Consider the following 14,181-nt stretch of genomic DNA (forward strand, 5'->3'; position numbering starts at 1 on the left):
GAAATAACTGAAGTAAAGTGGAATGATGGCAGGTCACAGGCCAAGCACAAGGTAATCTTCAGCCATAGAATCATAGTCTAGAGGGGGGAGCTCAATATAAATAAAATCACTGTGGATTGGTGACTGTCAGGTGATCTAAAAGAGGGGTGCGGAGGGCAGGGCATCACTTGTAAGTTCAAAAGTAGCTGGGATAGATCCTGGCTCCTGCCTGCTGGCTTTGGCCGTGGCCCAGTCCACATTGGCCTTGTGGACATTCAGGGAGTGAAACGGTGAATGAGAGCACGCTCTCACAGATGTTTCTCTCTCCTTCTGTCACTCTCATTCTCCTTCTAATAATAACAAAGTAGCTGTGATAGATGAAAGATGGCAAAGGTTCTCCCAGCTGAGGATACAATGAAGTCATGCAAACCTGGCCCTTTATTATTATAATTCCATCAGTTAGAGAGATATTTTACTTGCAGATAATATTTATCCAATCTTGACATACCCAGAGACTGTTTCCCCTCCTAACTTGTTAGCATTCCAGTTCAAAGTCAAGATAGAACTTTCTGGGGTAGTCATCTATGTTATCTATTGGGTAAATAAGGGTCTCAGAAGTACACAGCCCCCAATGCAGGCAGAGGCACTGCCTGCTGTGACCAAGGGTCTCCTTCCCGGTACATGAGCTCATGATACACAGCAGGGGCTCCTGGAGGCTGGGATGCTTTCCTGCCTTTAGTAACCTAGTTAGATTTTTCCCATCAAGCTGAAGAGCCCCACAGCCACGGGAGATGGAGCAATCTGGGGCGAGAGAGTGTTGCACCGAGCAAGATGAGGGATGCTCTGACTGAGTTTCTTGGCTTGCCTCGGTATGGTCTTGCCCTCCTACTAACGGGCAGGAGGCTGTGCCATTTTGTTGATGCTTCCCAAGGCCCAATTGTTCAGTGTCACTCTAGCTCTCGGGCTGCTTGGCCCTTCTGGATAGTGAGATTCCTTCTCATTGTAAAGAATTTACTCTGAAGTCCGAGGCCTGCTTCTGGAGCATTGGTCTGATACCAGACTCCATATGAATAAAACCTGACAGTTCAGATGGTGTATGATTGACCTTGGTTATGCCATTTGACCATCAGAATCCACACCCAAAGCTGGGGGATGTCCCAGGTCTCTCCTAACTGTCACACTCTCTGATCCTTCAAGACAAATGCATTAAAACCTAAGCATTTATTGAGTCCTTCTCAAGTGCCAGGCTAGGGGTATAGTGACAAACAGGATAACAATTTGGAGTCTTATTTCCTAATTGGGCAATCAAGAACTAAGCAAAGATCCTCTAAGAGGTATGTGAGTGCAACGACAAAGAACAATGAAGTCACGGTAAGGTTACGATGGTGATGGGGGGGGCGGTTCGTGTAGGATAGTCGAGGAGGGTCTCCTAAGTTCCAGAAAGCCATCATTTCACCTGAGACTCAAGGGATGTGGAGAAGTGGCAGAAGCCTATGCTGGGATGTGGGAATGAACTTGAACCATTCAAGGAACTGAAGTTAGGCTGTTCTGCCAGAGCAGGGTGAGTCTAGGTGGACCCATTGGCACAGTGATGCTGGGAGAGAGCAGGGAAGAACTTGAAAACCATGGCAAGGGCCCAGGTTCTTCCCGAGTGCAAAAGGAAACCATCTAAAGATGGTAAGCAGAGAAGTAGCTTGAATATGAAAACTGCTAGAATGAACTGAGGGAAAGAGAAGGTAAGACACCTATTTTTTTTTTAATGCAAGTAAATTAACGTAGAATGGAACCTCTCTTCCACCCATTCATCTTCCACTCACCATTCCAAACTGTGGTATAGCTCTGAGAGTTGCTACCCAGCATTGCTCGCAACTCAATGTTTCTCCCAATTCATCGTCTCCAAAGCCAGCCTGAGCCAAGGCTGAATTCAGGGCAGGATGTGGCTTCAGCATGCATGGCCACCAGCCCTTCCTGCAGGAGCCAAGACCCATTGCTGCTACTGCATACCCAGGCACAGCCTGTCATGCCATAATGAGAGCGTGCAATCCAAGAGCGGCCAGCACCCTCCTCCCGCCTCCTCCTCCTTCGCTCATCCCTCATGCCTCGCTGCCCCGCCTAACACACAGCCACAAATTACCTGGGCTAAAATTTGCCCAGCAGAAAACAGCCACTTCCGAACAGGACATTTCCTCTCTTCTTTTGCCCTTGTGGCTGGTGGCAAAGAATCCCATTGGCTAAGCCATCTCAGTAAACAAACTGCTACACATAAATCCACTCTCCAGGACACCCAGCTCTCTCAACACAAAAATGCATTTAACAAAACTAGAAGTCCTCTTTACTTCCCTACAACACAACCTACCAGCCTGGGCCTGTAGAATCATATTGATATGGAAAGTCAACCTAATGGTTTACTCAAAATAACAGCCTCATCATAAACATGCTATTATAACTTTCTGGGTTCTAATGTTAAAAGCTAGTTATCAGCCACAATATAATAGTGCATAAAATTTCTAGATTTTGTTTCTATAGAACAGGTATTCTTATTGTTAGGGCAGACTTTGGCCTGAGGGGCAAGCCTAATTGGTCTTGACAAACTAAAATCCTTAAGCTTTCAAAAACACATGCTGTCTGTTAGATGTGTTTGGGCTCAAGCCTTGACCCCACCATCTGCTGTTGCTGGTCTACTTCTAGGTGAACTACTGGACTTCTCTGAGCATCAATATCCTTGTTTGTCAAACAGATTTGGGTTGTAGTTGACAATCAATCAAGGGAGGGAACTTTGGCAGTTAGAATGACTGCACCCCATGTGGGAGTGCCTGGGCTTTATTCCTGTCTCCAGTTCCTGGCTCCAAGTTCCTGCCATGGATGTGGGAGACCTGGATTACATTCTCAACTCAAAGTTTCAGCCATGGTCCAGCTTTACCTGTTGTGAGCATTTGAGAAGTGAGCCAGTGGATGGAAACTCACTCATATTAATTTTATAAAGAAAATTAAATTAGGCCTTACATATAAATTGCTTTGCATGGTCACTTGCCATAGTAAATGTTCTTTATTGATTACAAAATAAGACATCGTGGCAGATGCAATTATGCAGTTAAAAATGTGCCAGTATTAGCTTCAACCAAAAGATAGGAAGCTGTTAGATGTATCTCACACATAATGAAGATGACAGAGAGGCTTCAAAATCTGAAAGCATGAAAGCATTCAGTTGATAGCTCGCACAATCCCTATGACACAAGGATTTCAAAGACATTTCAATTGGTTATACTTTGTAAATTCACTATTTCCAGTCCAGTAATGCTCTCAGCATTATGATAAAAGCTAAGGGTAACTTACTGAGTCTATTCTTCACCCAGCCAATGTTGTGATTTCATAGCAGCTCCAAAGCAGTTATGATCATGATACATAATTTTCAGAGGGGAAAAGTGAGACAGGCAGCTGGCTTTGGAATCTCCACTCTTGAATTCTATATTATATACCCAAAGTTGGTGAATCATAACCTGGGGGCCAAATCTGGTCCTCCACTTGTTTATATAAATAAAACTTTATTGGAATACTCCTGCTCACTTGCACATTTTTCCATGGCTGGTGCACAAAACAGCTGCAGAGTCGGCTCACCAGACATCTCAATAACCCACAGACCTGAACTCACTTAACTGCCTAACCCTTTCCAGCAAAAATGGCCTACCCCAGATGTCAACATTAAACTTCACAAAAAGACCGGAGTGTAGGAAGGGAAAAATAATACCTCCTAATTATCATGCCTCATGTTTTGTATTTACAGTGGCTATTTACAGCTTTATCTCACTTGATCCCTCCAAATCCTGTGAAGTAGACTGTCTTCATTTCCATTTTAGAGCTAGAGAAACTGGGGCTGGGAGAGACTACGTGACTGGCACCACATACTGGACAGTGATGCCCTGAGTCTAGAGATCATGTGTGTCCAGTGTCACACCTCTGCCTCCTACCACAGTGTGAGAGAGTAGGCACCCGAAGGTACTTGACAGATGAAGGACAGTGGTAAGGGTCACCCCATCAGAAATACCAGGCCTCTTCCTATTCCAGGGTCCCTCCTCCTGACCCCATAGCCACATGGCAGTACAAAAACGGACCTTCTCCAGAGATAGGCTGGATCCCTGGGTAGGGGACACATAAACTGGAGGACAGCAGATGGATTTTCTGCTATATGCTTCCTCCTCCTCTGCCTCTTCTTCCTCCACCTCTTCCTCCTTCTCCTCCTCCTCCTCCTCATCTTCAGTTAGGGTAGACAATCACAGGCAAACCAAAGAGCATTTGGCTTCCAGACCCCTACAAGCACCGTTGTGGGCCCTGAGAGGTTTCTTAGTCCTGCAACTGGTGTTTTGGGATGAATTGAAACCAGCCACCCTCATGATACATGAGCCACATGGGTCTGGGGTTTGGGTGGATTTCAGACCAAGGGCCGCCCACACTCCCCACACCCCTGGACCCACCTCCTATGCAGTGATGAGTCACAGCCCCAGTGCCTGCCCTTCAAGTGCAGCCGCCTCGAGGCTTTTGTTTTCCTTCATCTGGCTTCATGCTGGTCATGTGAGGTTGAGGGTATTAATAGCCCAGCGGCCAGGGCCTTCTGCATCTTACTGTTGGTCAGGGAGACAGGGACAAGCTCTGGCTTGACCCTTTGGGCTGTTTGCATTTCTCTCTTGACTATCATGTGCTGGTTCATGACAGAGCCAAACCAGACAGCCAGGGAGCACTCGGTGTGGTCTCTGTGCATGGCTATGGCCCCTGCCAGCGCTTTTGATTTCCTGTTTCTTAGCATTACTCAGTCCATGCTGGATCTGGGTCTTAAGGCACCAGTGCTAACCAGAGTAAGCCAGTCGCACCTGCTCCTCCTGCCTGAGAGAATGGATAAGCCAGGCACAACAAAGGTTTGAGTCGTGGGCTTTTTTATTTTTCTTTTCAATGTAAAGTAAAATTATGTCCAGGAAGTTGAAAGTTCATCTGTAGTTTAACAAACTCCTAGAAAACTCCGTGAAGATGGTTTTTCAATTCCTGTCGTGCAATTAGAGAGCTGCTCTGACTTGCCTGGGGCGTTGATCCAAGAGTGTTGGTTCTTCCTCAGTTCAGTGTTCCAAGCTTGACTTTGCTTGTTCCTTCAGCCTTGAGAGCAGCACCCAACACCATGTCAAGCTCAGTGTTTGCTGACCTGATGTGAGGTTGGGCTGGAGCCTGGCCAAGTGATGAAACTCTCTTAGGAATTGTCACAGGGATGGAGGTTGAGTTTTGATGTAAAGGAGAAATCTGGGTTGTAGGAAGTTGCAGGAGATTTGATCTACTTTACTGAATCTAAGTCTTCAATCAGTTTCCTTAGGGACCCATGAAGGGGCAGGAGGTCTGACAAAACAAATTCTTTTCAGTTAGCAACTTGTTTGGTTTGATAAATCTATGAAAGGATGACGTGTGTGTCCTTGTTGCAGACTGTTGAGTCCTTTTGTTAGTTGTAAAGTAGTCCAGAAAGTTTAGTCTCTTGAGCCTCACTTTGTCCAGCTGAAAAGTGGGTTGAACCAGACAACCTAACTCCTCAGACAGTCTAAAGATTCACTTTATAAGAGTAGAATTTCTTTTTAATCATGCCACATCTGTTAAAAATGTGGCCCGGGGACAAGAGGGTGTAAACTTAAGACTGCAGTAACTCCTATTATTACCATTATTCTTTGTGGCTGTTGATCATGAGAATGGGCCAAGATCCTTTAAGAATTAGAGCTTTATTTGGCACCTGATTTGTGACAGGTCACAGTCAAAGGGCTGTGCATGCCTTCTCTCATCTCAAGCTCACAGCAACCTTGCAGGCTGTCAGAATTACACATAGAAATAAAGAAACCACAGCACCAAGAAAGTCAGAAAGTTGCCCATGGACACAGAGGAAATCAGGGATTGACTGGAGGCTTGAACTAAAAACACAAAGACCCTAGTTGTTAACCCTAGGGAATCCATGGCCTGTAAGCAGAAATAGGGAGATGGGACACACATGCCTACATTTCCCCCTGGTCCTAGCAGCAGGTGCAATGAGATGCTCTAAGTAACAGGCGTGTTTAGTGAATGCTGTGTAAGTAGGAGATGGCGGCCTGAGAGTCCTCACTTCCTTGGGGGGTAGTAGGAGGTTGTATAATAGGTACCCAAACACAGGCATACACAGCTGACAAGGTCTAGAGTTGCACAGCACAGTGGGGTAACTATACCTCATAATACTGCATTCTATTCTGTATAAAGAACTGGAAGAAAGCAGCTGGAAAGCTCTAAATACAAAGAGAAGATAACAAACAGAAAGGCTAGCTGCCTGGCCTCATCAGTTTACACTGTGTACATGTGTGCAAGTATTGCCATTCATCTAAACATTTAAAAAATCAAGTAAATCAGTAACATAGTGATGGGAGGAAGAAAGAGTCGCCCCGTCCTCGGCTCATGCATGTGGTCGCCCAGCGTGAGCTTTTAGGCACCTCGAGAGCAGACAGTGGCAGAGAGCAAGTTCAAGTACAGGCAGCAGGGTGATGGTGTGGAACCTGGGTGTTCACAGATCATGAGAGGTTTTATTCTCTTCAGAGGATGTCAGCATCACTCACTGAAGTGGGACACGTAGAATGGGTTAGCCAGAGCTGAAGCCACAGCTCTTTATATTGAGAAGAAAGAAAGAGAAAAAAAATCACTGACCATCCAGCCTGGTGCCTGGGTTTCACATTACCCCCATTTGTCTTTTCACTTTGAGCATCTGTTTCTGATTGCTCTTGGCCCCACCTGCCATTTACCTCTCCCTGAGCGTCCGTGACTACGTGTCATGTGATTCAAAAGTACAGATTAGTGGAGAAAGCTAACTCTGTCTTCTAAGCCTGGCGACTTCTATTTTTACCCACAGCTGTTGGAACTGATAGCAAAGTCACAGCTCACATCCCTGAGTGGCATCGCTCAAAAGAACTTCATGAACATTTTGGAAAAAGTGGTCCTAAAAGGTGAGCACTCCCTCTCACGCTCTTGCCCTTCTTACCGATGTGGGGACAGGATTTTCCAACTGAATGGACAAGGCACCAGATGTAAAGGACTGAGAGTGGATGGAAGTTAGCAGCTCCAGCAGCTATATATCCAGGGCATTGGCGGGGAGCAGATTCCAGTTCAGAAGAGGATGCAACTTGTGTCCATCACCTGCCAGTCCTTTCTTTAGTATCAGCCATCTGCCCTTCTATGACAGCTTTTCAGGTGTCTCAGGATAGACACCTGTCCTACCCCTTGGTGACTGAGCCTCCAAATTCCTAGAAAACTAAGAGGCATACCAGGCAGACTAGATTCTGAGAGTAATCAAACTAGCCAAGGAACCTTAAGTATCTGGTTCAATTGTCCATTGTGCACAGAGAAGCTGAGGCCCCTCAGAAGGAGTGATTTATCCTTAATTCCTTAGCCAGCCCATCAGAATTAGAACCAAGCTGATCTCCCAGAACTGTGTCTCTGCTGGGGAGAAAAAGAAGAAAAGGAAAACAGTGCTTTCTGATCAGGTGAGCCTTTGGTGTCGATGGAACAATGAGATGAAAGGGGGGCTTGATAGAAAACCAGAGAGAAGAGAACAAAAAGAACCCTAGATTTCAGAAACTCTACCCTTAGCCTCAACTGCAGATGCTTGACCAAATGTTGAATAACAGCCAGTGAGAAAGAAAACCAGCCCCCAGGGGCAGGGTCCAGGGATCTGAGCAGAATGAAGAAGAGAAGCCAGTTAATCAAAGATGGGGGTGCTTCTCCAATCATAATGTGGATTGTGTGGGTTTTTTTCTTCCTTCCCCATTCAAGTCCTTGAAGACCAGCAGAACATCAGGCTCATCAGGGAACTGCTGCAGACCCTGTACACTTCCCTGTGCACACTGGTGCAGAGAGTCGGCAAGTCTGTGCTGGTCGGGAACATTAACATGTGGGTGCACCGCATGGAGACCATCCTGCACTGGCAGCAGCAGCTCAACAGCATCCAGATCACCAGGGTAAGCAGGTGCCCTCTACCAGGCAGCCAGGCCTGTGCACAACCTGGCCACAGAGGGCATGCAGGGGTCTGCTTTGAGTGGATGTGAGGTTGCTTCATGCTGGTGCTGAGATGGGCTGGGGCCTTCCTGGTAGGGACAAGGTGGCAAGGACTTGGCCAACATGATCCATGTCAGAGACAAAGGCAGCCAACTGAAACACTATGGGAAAGCAGAAACTTGGCTTAGACAGATGAGCTGGCTAGCCTCCTGATTTTTTTTTATTATGTTCTTTATTCACTTACTTATGTTTACCTTAAATGCAGACAGATCAAGACAGAGACTTTTTATCCCTGTATGCCTGCAGCACCTAGAGCTGAGCCAGGCTTGATGCCAGGAGCCATGTCTCACAATGTGCATGCCTAGGACCCCAAACTCTTGCACCATCATTCACTGCCTCCCTGGGAGCACATTAGTAATATTAGGAGTAGAGCTAGAAGTTGATCCAAGATACTCTGACATGGGAAGTAGACAATCCACGAAGTATCTTTATTTTGTAATTTATTTGTTTCCTTTTTTAAAAGATTTATTTTTATTGGAAAGGTAGATTTACAGAGATGAGAGACAGAGGAAAAAGATCTTCCATCTACTGGTTCACTCCCCAAATGGCCACACAGCCAGAAGAGCTAGCCCAATCTGAACCCAAGAGCGTGGATCTTCTTCCCAGCTAGACACATGAGCAAGGAGCTGGATGAGAATTGGGGCAGCTAGGACTCAAACTGGCACCTCCATGGGATGCTAGCACTGCAGGCAGAAGCTTAATCTACTGCGCAGTAGGACCTGGCATTGTGGTATTGCATGTGAAATCACTTCCTGCAATGCCAGCATTCAGTATGGTTCAAGTCCCAGTTGCTCCACTTCTAATCCAGCTCCCTGCTAATGGCCTTGAAAAGCAGAGGAAGATTGCCCAAGTACTTGGACCTCTGTCCACTAAGGAGATCTGGAAGAAGGTCTAGATCTTGGCTTCAGCCTGGCCCAGCTCTGGCCATTGTGGCCATGTGGGCAATGAACTAGCAAATGGAAGATCTTTCTCTGTCCCTCTCCCTCTCTCCTTGTAGCTCTTCCAGATAGATAGATAGATAAATAGCCTCTTTTAGATAAATACCCAGCAGAGGGATGGCTGGATCATGCTGCAGTTTCTTTCTAGTTTTTTTTTTTTTTAATTTCCACAGTCTTTTCAATAAAAGGTATTGGAAAGCTTGGCATGCATAAAGGAGTAAAATTAGATCCCTGCCTCTTACCATATATAAAAATCACACAAGATGGATCAAAGAGCTAAAACAAAAAAGAAAGAAAACAAGTAAAGGCCTCAGGTTACCAGCAAAGCATAGTTCTTCCTATCAGTAGTTTCTTTGGGCTTTCAAAACAAAACTGAGCACTAGACCCTTATCATCCTAGTGAGCCGGGGGTCTGAGGCACACAGAAGTGTGCAAAACACGCTGATGTCTCCCCCAGGGCTCGAGAGGAGGGGCGGTGGGGAAGGACGGAGCACTCAGTTTCCTAATCTAATCACAGATTGTGACTACTTCAAGAGGTTTCCAGCACCCACACTGACAGCGTCTGAGGCTACAGAAGGTGGCAAATCAACAGAAGGTGGCCTTTGACCTCCTTGTAAATAACAGTTTTACCGTCAGAAGCCTTCCAAATGACCTGTCTGGGCTTTAGTTTCTTAAGCTCAGAAAAAGAATAATTGGAAGCCTGCACTCAGTGCTAGCTGGTTTTTATAAATCCGGGATTGCCCAGCAATGGAAATGAGCAAGTTTCATTTGTCTGAAGCACATCTTGCCCCCACCCACTTTGGGACATACGCATTAGGCTGGCTATCATGTGCCTTCATTCCCAGCCACCCCCTTCACCGCCAGAACCCACAGCTTACTCCCTCAGAGTTCCCACTATCTTTGACAATGGCATTGTGCTGTCTCCCCTCATGTGGATGGGACATGTACCAGAGACACGCAGTGACTGGCCCAGCATTGCACAGCCAGTGCGTGCAGACCCGAGGCCAAGAACCCTAGAGGGTCAATTCCTAAAATGGTAAAGCTTACTTGACAACAGTGGATTCCAAAACCTTTTTTTTTTTTTTTTCCATCCAGCTTTCTTCCAACTATTTATCCAATGATTCTGCATTTCTAAGCCTTGGTAAGCCAATGAAATCCCATGCAGAAGAGATCAAAACACTGAAGTTCCTCCCACTCTCGTCTGCTAGGAATGTGCCAGTCAAGTCCCAGCATGCTCTGCACACTCTGAACTTGGTCCAGCCTTAGGGCTTTTACTTTCACTCTTTCCCTGACCCCCGGTTCACTGAAGCCACTCCTCCTGGCACCTCCCTCAGCAATTACTAATCTGAAGTTATTTCTCTGCCTCACTGGCCCATGAGCCCCACAACAAAAGGACATTCACCCAAAGAATTCCCCCGTCTCAGTCCCTTTGCTCTCCCAGAGCAGAGGCTGTCAGGAAATTTTAGTTGAATGAATTCACGAACCAATGACTGAAGCCAGGGAGTCTCCACCCACTGCCTACAGAAGCACCTGTTCCATGTTCAGAGAACACAGCTGGAAACATTGTCCTCTACTGTGGAAAACAATAATCATGTGCCTAACACAGGACTGAGGCAACTTACTTGATCACTCATGCCTCATGTTCCTCATTTGGAAAGTGGGAGCAATAGTACAGTCCTGAAGATGGAAGAAGTTATTAGGGAGAGAACAATTGGATCAGAGATCTCATGTATACTGTCAGAAGGTGTCAGCCATTGTTACTGGCAGAGGGAGGAAGGGAGCAGGCAAGTGGAGTGACAAATGATGCTGAAATCATAGCATCCTCATCTTATCAAGTAGAAAATTAGGACTGTGGTTAAGAATCATTCAGCTGAAGAGGCCAGCTTTCTGGTATAGTGAACTAAGCAGTTGCCTCCAATGCTGGCATCCCCTTAGGGGCGCCAGTTCAAGTCCCAGCTGCTTCACATCCCATCCAGCTAGCTCTCTGCTGATGAGCCTGAGAGCAGTAGAGGATGTCTTCTGGCTTTGGTTTGCCTCAGCCCTGGCTGTTGTGGACATTTGGGGAGTGAGCCAGCAGATATATATATATATCCCTCCCACCCTCCCTCTCTCCATCCATTCCTCCCTCCCTCCATATAGCTGTCTTTCAAATAAATAAATAAATAGATACAGAATGGAAGAGAACAGAAATGGGGTGGGGATGAGTTGGGGAAGAAGTAGGAAGGAGAAAGATGAAAAATTCAGCTGAGGCCAAGATGCTGGTGGGATGTGGCCAAGGCACTGAACCCAGGACTGTGGGCAGAGGCTGTGCTTTTAGCCACTGTGCCCTGCTGCCTCATGTCACCTGTCGCAGCCCTTCTTGCCTGGGAACCATGTTCTGCTGAGAGCCAGGCTGGATCCTTGTGGAGTGCTGGCGAGCCTTTCACACAAATGCCTAACTCTCCAGAGGAGAGAAAGAGCAACAGTGAGGGAAGGAGGGCTTAATGACTGCAGTCTGGGCTATATTTTAAGTTTTACTCTTTAACAGTCTGGGCCAAAGACAAATAAGGTATCCCTTGAACTATTATAAGGTGACTTTCATCCCAAAATACCTTTAATTTTGCCCAAGTGCTGATGGCATCTTTCCAGCACATGATCTTGCCCCTTCAAAGTTTTCATATGTAATTCTATGGAGCCAATTTCTACTGGTTTAAAAAAAAATCATATAATAAGGGATGAAGAGGAAAAAACAAGAAAACTGCTTTAGGGGGAACAACTTTAATTGCAGTGTTCACGGAGCAAAGCAATGTTTTGAAGCAGAAGTGGGTGGAATAGGCATGCATGAATGGTTTTAGCCCAATACATGCTTTCAGGAGCAAGAGTGACAGATTTTTCTGTGTATATTCATATTCAACAAGGCAGCAAGCAAGCAGTTAACCATTTATCAGGGATAAGGGCCCAGCATGGGGTCTGGGCAGAGATTTCGGAAAAGCTCAGGTTTAAAAATCTGACAGTGAACAACTGCCAAGTGGACTTGCCTTTAATAGGAGTTAATGTAATAATTGGCCTGGGAGTTTTAACCAAAAAAAGTAGAGGCTTTGAACTGATGGAAACAAAAAAGAAAAATCTCCTGGCAGTTTTATTAGCTCATATGATCAGCAGCATATGATAAACGACGCGGCCTGGGGCCTTCTTTGCAAAGTCCTGGATTTTGCAAACAAGGAAAGGTTCGGTCCTGGGGTGAGGGGACGGGACTTGAGCAGTGTAAATTGTTGAGTCATGGACGCTGCTGCTGAACGTAGGAGGCTGAAGTCAGTCCAAGCCTGTGTTTGCTAGGACAGGAAGAGATCTTCAGAGTCTTCTAAACTCATTCCTTTCGGACATGGGAAAACTGACACCCAATATGTGTGATTTGGCCAATCTCACTTAGGAAACCAGAAAGGTGCCTGGCATGATTCAGCTTCAGCCACTCCAGGGCCCTGTTTCTGTTCCCAGGGTCCAAGAGGGACTGCCTATGAGCAAGACTAAGGGTAGAGGGTGGAAGTGGGAGCTGGGTGGGCAGGGGGAGCACATAGCGCGTCCTTGCCATTGTCACCTGCTGACTGCTGCGTGGTCTTGACCTGTGTGGTCATCCTTCACTCTGCAGCCTGCCTTCAAGGGCCTCACCTTCACTGACCTGCCCTTGTGCTTACAACTGAACATCATGCAGCGGTTGAGTGATGGCCGGGACCTGGTCAGCTTGGGCCAGGTGGCCCCTGACCTGCATGTGCTCAGCGAGGACCGACTGCTGTGGAAGAAACTCTGCCAGTACCACTTCTCCGAGCGGCAGGTGGGTGGGTCCCTGCTGGCCTTGCTCCATGCTCCTCCTTCCCTTCCCCTCATCTGAAGCTCCCCCAGGCCCGCATCCTTAATTCAAGCACTGTTTACACCCCACATCCACCAGAGCTCCCTCCTTTGACTAGATAAGGATACTCTAAAAAGGTCCTAAATAAATGTTATCCACCTAGTTTGATTTAAAAAAAAAAAAAAAGCTTACATTCTTAACCTATTCACATTTAGCAATGTGCTCCAAAAAAAATCTTAAGTTGGCACTATCCCCCTTCCATAACAAAACGCTTGCACTTTTATGGCGTTGTACAGGTTAAGTGCTTTTTGCAGATACTATTTTATTCTATAATGGATATCTGTCAAATCCCCACCTTACACCGGTGAAGAGAGGGAGGCCACCAATGGCTAACTGACACATCCACACAATCAAAGCAGCTCTCAGGGTGAGAGAGCTGGCCTTGAACTTGAATTGGGGCCTTCAGACATCAAGGCTGGGCTTGTTTCCCTGAGTCATTCTGCCTCAATTCTTTTTCTGATTTCTTTAAATAGATGTGTTGAGTTCAACACGTTCCATTCAGGAAGCCACGACTGTTTAAACATAAAACAGAGCCATGATGCAAAGTGGTTATTGCATTTCTCTGGAAGCCCATAGCAGAAAACAGGTTCGCAGTTGTTTTTCAAGATCAGCTGAACACTACAGTGCCATCCAAATGCAACTTTGTAAAGAAAGGTCACCAGCAATAGGTCACTATGCACCTGTTTCTCTAAAAGCTACTGTTTAACTGAGGGAGCAAAGAGAGGACTTCTTTATAATATGGCAGTTCTTCCCTACCCCAACCCCCAACCATAGGAGAGATTTTTTTTTTTAATGGCAAAGAAGATGAGGATAGAATTTTTCAGAACCACAAAGCCACAAAACATCCTCTTAATGGATTTACCCACAGCAACTACATTTATTCATTTGCCTTTCAGATTCGTAAGCGATTAATTTTGTCCGACAAGGGGCAGCTGGATTGGAAAAAGATGTACTTCAAGCTGGTGCGGTGTTACCCGAGGAGGGAACAGTACGGAGACACCCTCCAGCTCTGCAAGCACTGTCACATTCTGTCCTGGAAGGTAAGAGTCCCTGCTCCGCACACTGGGCAACTTGCAAACACCTGTGCTTCCCTCCCCGCTTGATTGACGTCTGAAATTGTTATTCCCTTTGTTCTAATCATCTATTTCTCTGATCCATGAAAAAGCCACACTGACTAAAACATCATGTTTTTATATAATTAATCACATAAAGGGCATGAATTTCACACATTTGTATATACAAATTTAAGAACATAATGACCCTTCCCACCGTACCCTCCCAGTCTCCCTTG

General features: G+C 46.1%; 2 protein-coding genes across 3 annotated transcripts in view; one reads left to right on the plus strand and one right to left on the minus strand.

Moving 5' to 3' along the window:
* Window positions 1-14,181, plus strand: part of FBXO32 (F-box protein 32) — a 35,487-nt gene that overhangs the window by 15,519 nt on the left and 5,787 nt on the right. Inside the window, exons 5-8 of one of the 2 annotated variants that reach the window (XM_040979333.1) lie at window positions 6,869-6,962; window positions 7,789-7,973; window positions 12,633-12,815; window positions 13,787-13,930. In XM_040979333.1, coding sequence (XP_040835267.1) covers window positions 6,869-6,962; window positions 7,789-7,973; window positions 12,633-12,815; window positions 13,787-13,930 — 606 coding nt within the window. The remainder of the gene's footprint in view (window positions 1-6,868; window positions 6,963-7,788; window positions 7,974-12,632; window positions 12,816-13,786; window positions 13,931-14,181) is intronic. The other variant, XM_040979334.1, reaches the window with a different exon arrangement.
* The window catches only part of NTAQ1 (N-terminal glutamine amidase 1), a 94,639-nt gene that overhangs the window by 11,836 nt on the left and 68,622 nt on the right, over window positions 1-14,181 (minus strand). The window lies entirely within an intron of this gene.

This window comes from Ochotona curzoniae, unplaced genomic scaffold, assembly GCF_017591425.1.
Source record: "Ochotona curzoniae isolate NIBS_2020 unplaced genomic scaffold, NIBS_Ocur_1.0 contig_3190, whole genome shotgun sequence".
NCBI lineage: Eukaryota > Metazoa > Chordata > Mammalia > Lagomorpha > Ochotonidae > Ochotona > Ochotona curzoniae.